Source organism: Pieris brassicae, chromosome 2, assembly GCF_905147105.1.
Source record: "Pieris brassicae chromosome 2, ilPieBrab1.1, whole genome shotgun sequence".
NCBI lineage: Eukaryota > Metazoa > Arthropoda > Insecta > Lepidoptera > Pieridae > Pieris > Pieris brassicae.
In genome coordinates this window covers 19,774,326-19,791,145 of record NC_059666.1, presented here as the reverse complement: position 1 = coordinate 19,791,145, position 16,820 = coordinate 19,774,326, and the positions used below count along the sequence as shown (strand labels likewise).

Below are 16,820 nucleotides of genomic sequence, written 5' to 3'. Positions count from 1 at the left end.
TCCGTTCTAGTTTATATTTATATAAAAGCAAGTTGTCTGCTATGAAATATGCTATAATTTTTCTGAATATATCCAATTTGTGATTCCAAGCGAAACTTTCTCGCACGTTTCATAGAATATAAGTACATGCTTTACCCTTGGCCCAGTCTGTTTATAATTAAACGACTCACTACTATCTCTTCACAAACGTCTTGAATTTATTTTTAACGCTGCAAGAAAGTGTATTTTAATGTTAAATGGGAAAATCAATTTGTCATATGTTTGGAAAAGTCTTGTATGAAACAACTGATAACGAATACTATTTTTCTCTGTGTCCAGTTTTCCGAGCTTCGCGCGTCGCGAATGTCTTACAGCAGTGGTCAGCGGGAGACGTATCTTGTCCCGTGTAACTAATAGTACAAGTCTTATCCAGAGACCGTATCTTGCAATACACATAACGTTTTAAAATTAAATTTGATAAAACCAATCCACAACTGACCAAACCAGTCTTTCGTTACCAAGCGTCTTTTGTTGACAACCAAATATACGGGTAGTTCACCTACCTTTATCAAAACAGACGTAAAGGCTCTATAAAGTATTTACGGAGTGACCGATTTCTCAGTTTCTAATCTTTATCCCTTCAAGAATTGGCCCTCATAATCCGGGCTTAACTTGTTCCGAAGGTTTACCTCCTAGACGTAGATAAGTTATACAATCACAGCCTTCACAATCACTTTTAAAGGCAATACAGCAATAGTGTTTTTTATAAAACAGGGGCAAATGGGCCCATGGTTAGTAACATCCTCGAAAGTGTGTTACCGGCCTTTAGGTACGCTATTGTCCTGACTCCTAGTTGAATTGGTTCGGAAATACTGGCTCCACGAACTGCTGGTCCACGACAAGATGTGCCTTAAAAACGCTAAGTTGTGGAACGACGGATGTCAAAGTGATACTGGTGTAATTTCATATTCTGCCTCAAATCAAAGACCGGACCAAATTCGGGATCACTTCACTTAAAATCACTTTCTACTTTTGTTAATGGGAACTTGAACTATTTATTGAATTCATTTTCATAATAATAAAATTTGATAATTCCCTTTACATTAACATATTGTTACGAGCTAGGGGATCGGATAGAAAATGCCGTGGATTTATTCAAGGGTTTATTTCTTGAAAAATCAATGAGGAATTTATGGGCACAAATTAATTGCAGAGATGCACTAATAACACACAAAAACACAGTCACTAATTACTTCACTTATGCACACTTCACACAGTACTTTATCACTTGTATTCACTTTATCGCTTCGGTGTTTCTCTCTTGTTATCGCATTCAAAACTAAAGATGACTAGTCGCGTTTCGGCTCGCTTATATATCCCTGGGAATAATTCTAAACAATATTCGAGAACTCTCTAGGCGGGATAGCTACTGAGTAGCTATTGTACAATTCTAGAACATCCGCACTCTTTGTCTCTTTCGCACATTGCTCCGTCCTTGTCGTACGGCGTTCTAGAGTGCTCAGTAAAGCTTCAACAAGGTTCCGATCTCTCTCTCTCTCGTATCATTTCGTCCTTGTCGATTCGTTATAGAATATTCCTTCATCAAAGGGGTATAACTAAGCCTGGAAACGCCTGAAAACGGGTCTCCTGGAAACTGCACCACTCAACTACGCATGTTCTGAAACTGACTGAAAAAATGTTTCAGCTCCCTGAAAACTAGGGTAACATTATGGAATTTACAAATAACTAATATGTGATTGAGCCTCTCCTGAAACGGTCAGAAATCATATTTCAGCCTGCTGAAAAGTTCTCCAAGTAGTGGAAAAATCTAGAAACGTTGTAGTCGACCCGTCTTCGTAACAATATGTATAGATAAAACAATTATAAATAAATTCTCTAAAAGTTATCCTAACTTTAAATAATATTTGTTTGTTCATAAGAACAGCTCAATGTTGATCGCGGCAACTTTCGTTTTACTTTCGGCCGTCGTTAGATATTAAAAATTTGTTCTTGGCGAGGACCTTTTTGGTGCGAATAATTGCATTAGAAAGTTTGAACGAATTTCTTTGTGTAGATTTTACTGTTTAATTGTTTTTACGAGTTTCAGTAGCGCTCTAATTGATTTTTGCTGTAAGACTCATGTCCTTCTTGAACGCGTGCTATTAGAATTTGTCCAAAAAACTAATCTTTAATATTAATAGAGAACGGGGCAGACATTTGCGTCTTTTCTAGATAACTGCCTCTCAACGGAAACAACTAATGTTCAATTGTTTGGGAACGTAACGATCTTCGCCGAAGCTTAAATTAAATTTACTAATTTATATCTAATATTAAGGAAGGTAAGCCGTTAGTAAAGAAGAATATAGGTCAAAGAGAATTAAAAGTTACACGCCGTGTTCTAATCGATCGCTATTTGCATAAATCTACTTCGGTGAACTCAGGAAATGTCAACCTACAAATTGGTTTTACGAAATCCCTGATTTTAAACGTCTTTATATGAACAGTATTTTTACCTTTCAATTAAATCGATGCACGCATACTAAAGTTGCTATTGTAATTACGTTCCGTAGGCAGGTAGGCCACTGTCTTAAGACGGCCGTCCCTGATTCTAGTTACAGCGTAAAACAATTTTTTTTACCTTACAAAAGTATAGTACAGGATACAGTATTTACTATGCTATAAAAAATTAAACGTATTTGTAGTTTGAATTAATTCAATTTAAATTTACGGAACTAGTAGGAAACTCTTAAAGCACGCGATACGTGTCACGATTTTATTATTATTACACATTATACATTTAACCATTTTTTTCTTACGGATGGTGGGGTAGAATAAGTGATGAACAAGACTTGTAGTTGGCTTACTATCTACTTGAGGGCTATATGGTCGCCAAACTCCAAAAAAGCACATTGTTTCTTTCCATTTTTTTGTTATCGTTTCTTGAAGTATAGCGAATGGAAAACATATATGGTGGAGTTGAGTAGTTTATGTGTTCATTTTGAAAGATCGATACACGATTTAAATAACTTCGCTCCATTGAAAAAAAAACCAAACATAGCCAATTTTTGACTCTTTGAATTCATTTTATGACGAAATTGTATGTAGAGTGATTTTGAAATGTACAATATTATAATTTATAATAAATCCATATCAGAAAAAAAATGATAAAATTATATTAATTTAATGTTTTAGATAAGCAATTGTTATTACGGGCCGGCGCGCCTCAGTGTTCCAGGTCTCCGTTGCGTAGCGCAGTCCACCCCGTGACACTGACATTCGTGCTGGGATAGGGCTTTAAGGTTTTGAGGGGGTAGTGAGCAACCCAAGTGTTCTACAAGACCTCGGTTTCATTGTACCAAGGGGTAGTGTGCGACGACGATGGCCAAGGTTTTTAGCGATACCAAGGGTCAGAACCAGTCTGTTACACAGATACTTTAACAAAGAAGTCGCGCCTACTGAATGCTGTCTCCGACAATATCGACATCTTTATATGTTCGTAGAGTGAGTTTACAATACTGACATTGTGTATCATATGTATTTAATATTGTGTATATTATTTTTGACATTATTTTATTGACTTATTTATTCATACGTCGTTGCATTAAAAAAATACACCAATAACACAAGACATATAAAATTATAAGGGGTTATGCGCCTTATGCAGGCGGCCTTATCGCTAACAAGTGATCTCTTCCAGGCAACCCTAGTAAGAGAAAAACTAAAAACAAAATATAGAACCTTAATGTAAAGTTTATTAAAAAATATATTAACAAAAACTAAAAAGCTAGGATTATCGTATTGGCTTATAACTTTAAGGGTAGTGTATGTATTTGTATAATTAAAGTAATTAAATACGCCTTAAATTTACTATTTCAACCTGTTCACTAGTATGACTTATCCTAAACATAAATGTTAGCAATTATTTCAAAACAGTTATTCAAAGTCAAAACTCCCTAAAGCTTTTCTAAAATAGGATTGCACCAAATCCATTTCCCTCTAAGAACTCCCTAATGTTGATCGTGAACACAGCCCTACTTTAGATAGTTGTGGTAATATATGGGATCTGTCAGCAACCCTCGCTCCATATTCAGGAGGCTCATAATTTCCGGCACTAGGTGAAGATGATATATTTATTCATACTTACTATATTATGAAGTACTTGTATGTGAAGAGCAGCCCTCGTATTATCATAGTGGTTTTTTAAGTTTAAACCTCGACCAACTTAAGGCGTTCACGTTTTCGTACCAAACGTATCGTAGAATTCTTAGTTTAGGATAATGGATTTAATTCTTTGTACCTACTTAATACTACCTGGCATAATGTTTTTTTTTGAAGTGAAACTTCTTTATCGTCGTTGGAAAAAAAATTACCGTCACATTTTTCGGTTACGCGTCACATTTTTCCGTAACGCGCTATCTTTTTCTTGTCCCTACCACAGTTGGTTCAAAGGGATTCGAAGCCATTAATAACAAAAATATATAATAACGATAACAATGATAGTAATAATTCTATTTCAATTAATGAAATTCTGTAATCTTAGTACTTAGTAATAAGGTAAAAGTTTTTTTTTCTTCATTGCTTACACTGCTAACTTTTACTATTGTTATTTGTTTCTACTGATTATTAGATTCTTATTTGTTTTTTTGCGACTGAGGTCGCAAACTAGCTGCTGTGGTCTCTGGCAGAATGACCAGCGCTGTGGAACAACTCTGCTCCTCAGCATAATGCTAAGCCAGGGCCAATTACAACCACAGCACACACGCATTACACAATTAAACCTTTTTCTTAAAAATATTATTATTTTTTAATTTTTTTTTTGATTATTGTTATTTTATGTGTTTCTGTGTGTGTGTTTTGTTAGAAATAAATGTTATGTCTATGGCTATGTAAAATGAAATAATTGTATTATTTGTATTCATGTCTATGATAAAAAAATCAAAAAATAAGGTTATATAAAAGTTTCACTTACGTGTGTACACTAGTACACGCACACATTTTTTTTATTATACATATTTCCCAATATCCCCGACTCTTGTGGTGCGGGACATTATTTTAGACATATATTTTGTACAACCATATATATATACATTAAGAAATTTCCTAATATATATATCCATATATACAAATATGTATCTTACTACATATTTCTAGTTTATATTCATGGGCTAGTGGGGGCCCGTCTCACCTTTGCTACGCTCTTGTTGCAGTGTGTGACACATCTCACTACCTTACTGCAGAAATCTTCCAGTTGCGATCTGAAGCTTCTTAATACTTTGGGTAAATGCTCGGTTGTTACCTTTATATAGATTTTTCGCTCGAGATCGCACCTCGCATATTGTAAGTAGATGTCTTGTGGATCAACAAGAGAAAATAGAAGCTTAATAATATTGGCATAGGATAGCTTTGTCTTAAACAACACCGCTTCGGACTCCGTTCAGGGCATATTAAATCAGGCGCTTAGCTAAAACTAGATTATATAAAATAGGTCAATAGTGAGCAACAGTTACCCCGACCGCAGTTAACGAAATAGAGTAACCCAGTTAACCAGAGTTGCCAGTAAGCCGTAAACAGTTAATTGAAAGTAAGTGCCGGAGTTTAATAATTGTTTTCGGCATGAAACCTGCTTGTAATTGACCTCTGCTTTATTGCTTACACTCGGTAAAAACGTAGTAAGTATATAACGGATTATAAATATAAGATTACGAATAATATAATTTTAGTAGCGAATGCGTTGCCTGGCGGTAAAGTTATTGAGCTAATTAATTATTATTATTAAGCCTTAATTGCTGACACCCATTCTAATAAATATAAACATTGTTTTAAATACATAACATCACATGGGCGCGTTTTGGTGTTCAGTGTGTCCTGAGACTTATAAGCCTCTTCCAGCTGCTTCCATTATTTTCTAATGTCAGCTCTTCTTGTCCAAGTGTGTCTCCTATAATCCTCTTTTCCTTTTTCCATTGTTCTCAAAGATTTTTGCGTGGCGATATAAAATATTTTATTTTTGATTGGGTTTTGAGTGTTTGAACTGTTAATGTTTTTGAAATTTTGGTCCTCTCGTTTCTGAGCTGAAAGGTGGAGGATAAGGTGTGTTTTTTGAAAATCCTTTGGTGCTTTTCCTTATTTTTTAAATAGCTAATTTATTATATGCTCTTAAATGTCCAAATTATTACTCTAGTGTTATAAATAATAGATGTGGATGGGACAACCATGTGATGGTGGCTGGTACGCTTGGTCTTAATATAATTTTATTTCTAATGTTAAGTATTTGCATTGCCTGGTTATAAAATGCTCTGCCTGTTGCCATAAAGACTTCACAGGCTTGATTTTCTGTTAGGAATCATTTAAAATTGTACGCTTTGGTTGTCTGGACAAAACTCCTGATAGTAGAATGACCGCCCATCTTTTATTTTATTTCTCTTTAATATTTGTTAGTGACGTAAATAAACGTTTTTTTTATTAATTTGTAAATAAATTATAAATTTTTAAACTGTCTTTAAAACCTAAAGAATTTATGAGTAACAAAGAAATAATTTTAGTTTTTAAAATCCAGATCGCTATTTATACAATAAATACAAAACGTTTATGGATTACCCGCACAACACTCGACTTCAAATAAACCCCGAAGCAGGAGATTTATACTTCGGCAAGTTTTTACTTTATTTTGCCATTTAATGACCAGTAGTCATTACTTTGCTCGAACATATCTTATTTAAAACGGACTGCAACAAAATGTCCAACGTCCCCAAGGCAGACGATGTTCCAGTTTAAATAAACTGTAATTACTGCTAGGGGAGTGGGAAGTGGCAACTAGAAAACTTGTACAAATGTAATTAAAAACTTCTGCGTTCCCTTTTTTAGTTTGAAACTAATGCTTTTTTGCTAACAAGTGGGATCCGAAAGTTAGGTGTGCTTTTTGTTTTTGGAAATATTTACATATTGTATGTTTACATCGCTGAATTTTTGCCTTTTATCGTAAAAAAGACTTCACGGTAAATTTGTCCAAAAAACTGATAGATTACATGTATGATGTAAATGATATTGCCTCAGATAAAATGGTTCCTGTGCATTAGATTTGGTTATGTAATTTATGTGGTCAATTACGTGTCCTTAATATTACTTGGGGTACTACATACAAGTCGTAAAGAACTTAGGTTAAAGCCAAAAATTTGTACCTTCTTTTATTCATTTCACATATCATGATGTTTTAATTAATATCTATGATGTTAAAAACCATGCACCACCGAATTATAGCATAGTACACCATTGCCGTATGAAAAAAATATATAGAAAACATTTTGAGCCTTTTTTTTGGTGGGGCCGTTATTCCACAAATCTAGCGACTTTATTGTCGACCGGAAAAATGGTGACATAGAGACTAACACGAGAAAAGGACAATAAAATTTTATACTAAATTATTCAATTTAAGTAACGAAGGCGACTGTATAATATTTATATATATAACTAACTGGCAGATATTTTGAAAACACTGCCCCCTTTGGCTAATGTTTTATAAATTTATTATATATTAAATAAATTGTTTAATTGCTTGATTGGATACAATATAAAATTAAAAATGTTATATATCGCATTTGCCTGTTAATACGAATATATACATTTAACAAACCATATCAGTATATGAATTTTAGCAGCAAAAAAATACAGATACTTCTTACGGTAAGTTAAAGCAACAATGTGATGGGCGTCATCATCTTACCTTAGATAAGTACGAAAAGAATACTTAATCATTCACGGGAATTCAGACATTAATCGTCTAATACTCATAGAATTAAGAAACCCGACAAGGTTGAGGGGTCAAGTGAACCTTTAATGGGGTTCATTGTACGAAATGACCTCAAATCTCATTCACGTGCCTTCCTTGCTTTGAAACGGATATGTTACATCAATATATGTTTATTTCAGGAGGCAGTTCTGATATCAATTATATATATGAAATACGAAAGACATATTTTTTAAATTTAATTATTAAAAAATTCTAGTTTAGTTCTTATAAATTTGCTTCGAATACCGGAATAACAAAAACACAACGACAGTTATACGGTTTTGAAAGCTCATAACGGCTACGAAAACGATTTTACTGGGAAAAAAAGCACAGGAGTAACCAAAATCCAAATCTAATAAAACCTATTTTTTAATGATAAATGTATTTTATGACAAACGTTTGATGTGCTATCCTCTTAAAATTGTAAATACAAACGGAATAAATGATAATACCAAAAAAGCTTACAGCGCATCGCCATTGCACATTAATTGCTGCTTAATTAAATTAATAAAATCGCCCTACAGGTCAGAGTTAATTGTCTTCTCAGTATTTTAAATTGGAGTTGTATTTGTCGCCTCATGAGACATTTTCATTCCAATTTCGATTTTTGTTAATATTTAATGACATAATAAAATTAATTTAATACCAGTCCTCTAAAGATAAAATTCGATCTAGTTTTTTCCAACTGCAAATGTAGCCTTGATATTGCAGGCTACAAACCCTCAACATTGAAGTATGGAACGCCATATAATTGGGAGCAGAGTACTGGCGCAGTTTTCTTGACGGCATAGCGATGTTCGCTAAGTTCTTTTTTATAACATTCTTCGTTTAAATACGGCGTTATTTATATTGTAAAGAATCTGTGCTGTCGTTATATGAGAGATGTACGCGGTGTGTATGTGGGTAATGCCACGCGCCCCTCGTAAACAGTTTTATTGTCTTGAAGCGAGACGTAGACACGACACTTAAGTAAAATATGTCTCTCTGTAGTAAAATGTGTTTTATTACTCAATTTGGGCGGCTTTTCTTTGGGACGTTATAATAATACGTTCTATATCAATAGAAAAGCGACTTGATTATTTTATTATGTTTTGATTGAGACAATAAATTGTGGTATTAAACAATTTTGTTTTTGTAAAACGCTTGACGTAAGATTTTTTAAATGATATTTCGGTAAGAAAAATACATCTTTAATAGAAACTTAATCTCCATGATTGACACAAATAAGGAAGAAACAGTGGCGCTACAACATTTCAGATTTCTTTATCGGTTTCGTGATCACTTGTCATTTGCAGTAGGTCAGCAGTCTGTGCCGGAAGCACACCGTGGATTTTTTGGTCTATGGCGTGGCGGTATGTTTTTCTTTGTCGTACGAGGGAGTGTTAAATGTGCACAAAGACAGAAAGTTCATTGGTGCACGGGGGTTCGAACCTACGACAGGGATGAGAGCCGCAGGCTGACGCAGGCCTCGTGCTCTTGCAACTCTTTATAAAATTTAGAAGAATAAATACGGTTCTTTTACGTTTCGGTCCGTACGGATATCGTAAAATTGGTATTATATTAAAACTAGCGGACCCAACAGACGTTGCCCTGTCTTAACTATGAATATTAATTTCGAACTAAAAAATATTTCAAACTTACCAAAAATCCATATTTAATTGAACTTTTAATATGAGGAGTGATACCTCGGAACTAACGGTGATGTGCACTGAGAAATTAATTTTTTGTTAGAAATCATAAATTGATTATTTTATATGTATTTTATCAATATAATAACTCCGATCGAAGCATTTGTTTTAAACGATATCCATTTTTCTTACATTATTTTTGACGATATTTGCAGCACGCATTCTGTAAATTTTATGTCAACGCCATAAGGTTACAACAAAAAAATTGAATCAAATGAAAAAAAAAAGTAAAGTAATGGTTAAGTATTCTTAAATTTTCTTATTTCTTAATTTTTTCTTTCATACAAAACCTTCTGACAACAAATACAACAATTTTTTTTTATTGAAATCGGTCAAGCCTTTCACGCGAGATGCCATGACCAAGGGAAATAGGGATTTATTTATATATATATATATGCCCAACACATAAGATGATACAGATTTCGAAAAAATACTTGTACATAAATATTTTAGTTACTTAAATTACATAATCTATGCAAACAAGTTAAACTTGGAATACATAAATACTAAATAGTCCTTTTACTGCTCTTTTAATGCAGACCACAACTGCAGTGGTCTGGTAACTTTCACTTTCTAGACTCCACTTTCTAGATGTGGTAATAATATATCAATGATATAACTGTTATAGGTTACTCTTAAATTATTGTAATAAATGGATTAATTAAATGTATAGTATAATCCATAATGCTAATTTTTGATAGACGGATGGTTAAGAAGTCCGTAAGTCTGAGGGTTCACTAGGATTAAGTGCTTTTATTGTATATATATGAATATGTATATTTTATTTACATTTTAATTCAATTAATAAATTTTATAGATCAATCATTTTAGAAACGTTCAATATGTTTAGACAGCAATAGTGAATTGAATAAGTTAAAAATAAAGCTTTTTACACATTTATAAAGAATCTTAATGACTTTATACGGTATGTATAAATAAACAGCGTTGCATATAAAACTGTATTTGTTAATGACAAGATATTTCTTTGAACTGAGATCTTTCTCTGTATTTGTCTTTCGTACACGTGATACATATTAGGAAAAGGTTATTTGACAAGATTTTAAAAACCATTTCAGATTATGTATACTTACTATAGAACCCAGATAATTTGTTATTTTTGATTCTGTTTAATTTTTAAATAACCTACCAGTATCCTTCAGGCAAGATGGTACCACACTTGTAAACAAACGTCAAGATTTTTACGTGTTAATTTTCTTTCTGCGATTTATGTACAATTACAAAAATGCACATATATTATATTTAGATTACAAATACATGTCCGTAATTAAACTCCAAAATGTCAGGATTAGACAGGTGCAGACCTTATTTACAAGCATTCATTTTATCTTCTACAAACTGACATGTGACTTATGTGTTAAAATCAGTATTTTTATTATACTTTTTTTAATTTTAATACTAATAAATAGCCAGTCAAATGTGAGGGAAAGAATTGTACATACAGATTTTTTATACGCTGACGTATATTGTAAATCCTACAAAAGTAAAATGATAGCGGTAAAGGCAAATTGGGTGCTAAAGCTCACGGTAAAGTAAATTTTGTAGGCAGTAAAGGGATTTGAGAGATAATCAAATTTACTAAGTAGATGGGTACATTACAGGGCGTTAGACAAAGCTCAGTCATAATTGAGTTTCGAAATAGTTCGCCGTAAATTAATTAAACAAGTGCTGACAATACTAGTTTTTGTTTTAAAGCGTTCTTTAGCAAGCATTAATATTCAGCTATAAACGCTTTAGAGTTTTATACATTTGTGTTGTGTGATTACTCAATCTGTATTTTGACCTTTTCTCTTTATAGATCTTGTTTTTGAAACGATCTAGAGAAAAAACTAGAAATCACCTCTCACTGTGTGTGGAGGCTCACACTCCCTGAGGTATAAATTCTTTTAACGTTTACTAGCATTTTCAACGCTCAAGGCTATTTTCTAGTATAATTATAGATGCTCCAAATCTATATAAATAAAATGTATCGCAAAATGTGTAAACGCAAATCTTGTGGACGGGTAGAAATTTTTATTCATTTTAACTCTTGAGGTAGGTTTTTATGGAGACAAAAGTATGAGAAAAGGCCCGGAATAACCCGAGAACCAGTTGTATTTTTCTATAATTATGAAAGCGAACTTTGGAATAGCATAGTATTTATATTTAGTAATTCCATATGCTGGTATGTAGCTACTAAAAAGGATAAGAAAACAATTAAATTAGGGTGAAACGAAGTTCGCTGCGACAGGTAGTACATAAAAATCAGAACATCACAACCAGAGCCTAAAATACTAAAATTATTATTATAAATAAATAATTTTCTATTATTTTATTTAGCAATAACTTTGATTTATGTAGAACTGTTTTGACCTAGTGGCTCCAGCGTACGATAATCATCCTAGAGGTATTACGATCCACGACTGTGCACCAAAAAACTATTTTTTTTCTATGTACGCATTTAACACTCGCTCGTATGATAATGGAAATCATAGTGACGACCAGCGTGTTTTAGACTCAAAAAGACGCCAGTGTTTCAGGCACAAAAAGCTTACCTACATGGCCATTAGAAAAGACAAATGATCACGATACAGGTACAGAAATGTGAGGCTATGATCTAAAAAGTTTTAGCGTAAGTTCAGCGTCACTGTTTTTTTAACTCTTTTATATGTTTTGTTTAATTTAATTTGAGTATTATTTAGCTTTAGTTAAGGTGCAATGCAAGATATATTATGTAAATCATTATATACTTTATGTATAAGCTGCCACATACAGCCCAAATCTTGAACAAGTACAAAGTTATACCCCATAAGGTTGTGTTATTAAATATCACACTTTACAACCCTACAGAAACTATTTATTTATAAGACCGCTGGTGATCCCAACATCCCGAGACCCGACAATGATGGTCCAAGTTTGACAAACACGCCTTGATAAGTAATCTGATTACATAGAAGATAGTATATCTAGCTATAGTATACATGTATATGTAGATTAATAGACATAGCGAATCGAATTAAAGCTTATCTTTACCAGATTTAACTCTTGGATGGATATTTAAAGGTATAGTGGCAGTGTAGTGGTTTGAGGTATGTCATAATAAACAGTTATATTCCAGCTACTTTTCCATGCTTGATGAATAATCAAATTAGTGTGTAAGTGTATAGTAAAGTAATAGTTGTATATGTTGTATTATTCGATGTTTTAGGAAGTTAATTCATGTATGGACGCATACAGTTCGATGCCAGTCATGTGAAAGAATATTGTAATTATTATGAGGTTTTAGCCTTCACATGACATAAGTTGCATTTTTACTAACTACTGCATTGTATCTATGTATAATTGTTTGAATTTACAATTTATATTTGGAACATTTAACATTATGATTAGTTAAACACCGGCTTTATATAATATAATATATTGTTAGGTATAATTTAAAACGTTATGAAACCTTCGTCGGTTTGTAAAATTATATAACTAATTTTAGAAATTTAATTAAAATATTTGGATTGTTATAAAACAAATTGAATTTCAGCAGTCTGTCTGCTTATTATTCAAATTTATGTTTGGTCGTCGAGTGCTGTTGTGGATTTAACCTGACATTTATTAAAGGATTTTGGAGTTGCTTATTTTATTTCTCTTTTAAGACGTCTTTGTTTATTATGTTTCTATATTAAATATCTACAAAGTAGTTTGCGTGTATAGTAAAGGTTTCGATATACACATATGTTATAGGTATAAACTGCGGGTATATTTTAAGTCAAATTTATGAAAACATTTTTGTTGCAAAGCATTTTTTTTATTAAATACAAAAAAATCTTATCTAATCTCATCCATGATATTAATGTTAAATGTTTATAAATTGTAGTTTATTGAATAGCTTTAGTGGTCATTTTTACGGAAGGAAATCGCCCGTAATTGTCACTCAGAAAAATGATCATTTAGCAAATATCATATATAATAGCACATTAATCAAAACATAGGTTAAATAACATTACAATTACTCACCTTTCGAAATACGCACGTAAAAATTACGCGTTCTGAAGAAATAATATTAGAGCTGTTTTCCTCTAACGACCTCAAGAATTTTCCCAAATGTTCCCATTGTTGTACAAATTCATACATTCGATGATTGCACGTCGTCTTACCGCCGAAATAACAAATGAGGTCAACAACCCACCTGTCATAACTATTTCTGTCCTTTTTCGAAATGCTGAATCTGAGTATTACCATCTCTGTTTAATTTACAAATGGACGTGGATTTGCTACGATTTATAGGTTGGCGAAACCATTGTTTAGGAAAATAGAATTTAATATTGATTTTAACCAAAACAACGTTTTTTGTAAATATAATAATCCTCATTCTATTAGTTCGTCTATACTAAACCAGAAACTGTAAATTTAAAAAAAAACACTTTCGTTACATAATCTTCCTACTAAAAAATAATATTAAATCGCTACAATCATATATGGGTCTTGGCCTGCTCAGATTGAATTTTAGACATGCCGGTTTCCCCACGATGTTTTCTTTCACAATACGAGCGAGTGTTAGGTCCGCCCTTACGACGTGTAACAGAACTCTGAATAACAGAAGAAAGTTAATAAGTCTGTTAATTGGCATAGAGTTAAAACTATTTCCATAATAAATATTAAAAAAAGTCTGTTAATAAAGTTATCTAACCGTAAGTTTTAACACAGGTTTCATGTTGTATCAAATTCAGTATAAATAGTAATAAAAATAATACTTAATACATTGTTGTTAATCGATTTCGCGTTCCCTACGGAGTTTTAGCTTATTTTAGAAACATCGCTACCCATTAAAGGGTGCCACGAGCACTTTGTTATATGGGGCGATAAAAACCTCATATTTTTTCAGGGCGCATTGTTCCCGTAGAGTTGTTGTCGATATCTAAATTATTCATGATTTATCCTGTTTTTCCAACTGAAAGTAAGATTTTGTGAAAATTTTAATGTTGATAAATGTAATTGTTTCGAATTCGTATTTATTGAATTAAAAAATAAAATGTCATAAATAATATTTAAAAATTATGAGTACTCTGGTATAGACTCGTATTATGAATTGACGTTGAATGAATATTTTATATCATTCAAAAACATCCGTCTTCTGTTGTGACACGACAGGCCTAAACAAACATTCCTTAGTTGTCATCATCTTCACGTTCCAGATTGGACAACTAATATAGGACACCGAAGATTGTCTGTTCTTTGTTGTACGTCCTGTTTTTCAGCAGCGCTATTTCAAGCCCATAACCAATCATCGAAAAATTACTTGTTCAAACGCAATACTTTTGTCTAGTCCATTAAATTAACTCTGAAAATCCAGACTATAAATGTTAATTATTATAACTATCTATATTATAAAAAAATTAATACTATAACGCTCTCGTAACTCTTAAAACTTTGTTCGTTATGAGCAAAATAATTGAAATTATTATATAAGATTACTCTATCCTAGTGGTGTCTGTCCAAACAAATGTTATCCGAAAATTGTTGGCCATTTTTATTCATATTTCCACGCTCGTGGCGATTAAGGTTTGCGAGGGAAGAGTTTTCTTTTTATAGCAATTTCACCGCTGTTTCGACGTATGCGGCCAGTTTTAATCTGTGTTGCCATTTTTGTCTCTAAAACAAGGACTTTTATAGCCTGGCCTTTTATGGGATAATGTTGGGATGAATTTGTACATGACATGAATATAAATGAGACATATTTTCGGCATAGTTAAATATTAGATTCTTAATAGTTTTAAGCGTAACATTCCAACCAGCTGTTAACAATCACTTTGTGTTTCAGATCACAATAAACATGGTTCAATGATGTGAAAGCAATGCTGCTGCAGCAGGCGACCCCCTCGCCTGGTCCCAGCGGCACGGCGAGTCCTAAAACCAGACACAACCCAAACTTTCCCCGATTAAACAGTCCAGTACTAAGTGATGGTAAAGATAGCCTCAGATTGGGTTCCAACAGTCCAAGTATTGGCACCAGTAGTCCAAAGTTTGGTTATTTGGGAGACAGCCCTAATTTGGGTGCTAGCCCGAAGTATGGAAGCCCAAAATTGGGAGGAAGTCCAAAGGCTTTGGAAGACGAGGCGGCGCTAGAGAGTCTTCAAACGGTTCTCAAGGAAGGATGGACTGTGCACACTGGCAGGGATGGAAGACTTTATTATTGCAAGTAAGTTAATAAATATATTATATTATTATTTGTGTGTTTGTTTTATTCAAGGTTTTGACTAGGTTATTTGTCTTGCCCAAGCGTGTTCTATCAGATGTCAACCGTTCAAGTGTTACTGAAAATTTAATTAATATTAAGGTTAAATACACTTTTTTCAATTTTATATAAAATATTCATGAAATTATGAAAACGTCATCTTATATATCTATTTACATGACGAAATTTATAGAAATTTGACAACTTGAAACAGGAAAATTATAAGTTAAAGTAGGTCGCTGTAGTGGATTAAATTTTTCAATAATAAGAGCTTTATCAAAGGCTTGCAACACAATACAGCTCCAGTGTGTTTCCCGCCATTGTTTAGCATTATACAGCTTAATGCGTAATAATGGAAGTGTTATAATATTTGGCCATAACCAACTTATTTCACTAGAGTTCATTGCTGTTATAGTGGTTTATTAAGAGGTTTTTTTTTTCATTTAAAAATTTCGGAATTCTTGAAGTTCGTGTTAAAACTTTAGATAGCGCGGCTCTTTGTTTTCACAACGGTACTTGTTGTGTAACTTTCAACACTGTGTTAAAGTATACAATCAGCTTATGAAATAGTTTAAAAAATATATATATATACCCATATTTAAGTTTTCGTGTATATCAATACATTACCCGTTGAATAAGATAAAAGAGTTACCTGAAAGCAATTGTGAAGTGCCTGTTAGCAATCAAAGCTGTTACGTTTTTAGTTATTTAATTTTTCTCATTGTTTAGATATATCCACCCATATCATCTAAATGTCTGCCGTTCCACAACTGAGCGCTTTTAAGGCAGTTTTTAAACGGAAGTCGAGGTGGAATTTCGTATTATATCTAAACCCTTACATAAGGTTGGTTGAATATGAAAACCAGTAACTTAAAGTAATGAGCAACTTATGTTTAAATCCATTAAATTTTAAATACATATATCCGAAAGCCCATGAATCATGCATGCTCATCGTCAAGTGAGCCTCTTACGCGTTTGCCGCCGTACTGTATATATATTCTTTGGTATTATGAAGTGTTAAAGTAAAGCTAAAGTTAGCGAATCTGGGTTTAGTTCGGGCCTCAAGTGTGGTTTGATAAATGTGCCTCAGTAAGCATATATTTATGCAAAGTGATTTGTCTGAAGCTCCTCTTGAGATTTAAAA

At 32.8% G+C, this 16,820-nt stretch overlaps 1 protein-coding gene across 1 annotated transcript in view; it reads left to right on the top strand.

Moving 5' to 3' along the window:
* LOC123719483 overlaps positions 1–16,820 on the top strand; it is a 97,783-nt gene that overhangs the window by 13,470 nt on the left and 67,493 nt on the right. The window contains exon 2 of the mRNA XM_045676184.1: positions 15,263–15,640. Within this exon, the coding sequence (XP_045532140.1) occupies positions 15,297–15,640 (344 nt within the window). The 5' untranslated portion in view covers positions 15,263–15,296. The remainder of the gene's footprint in view (positions 1–15,262; positions 15,641–16,820) is intronic.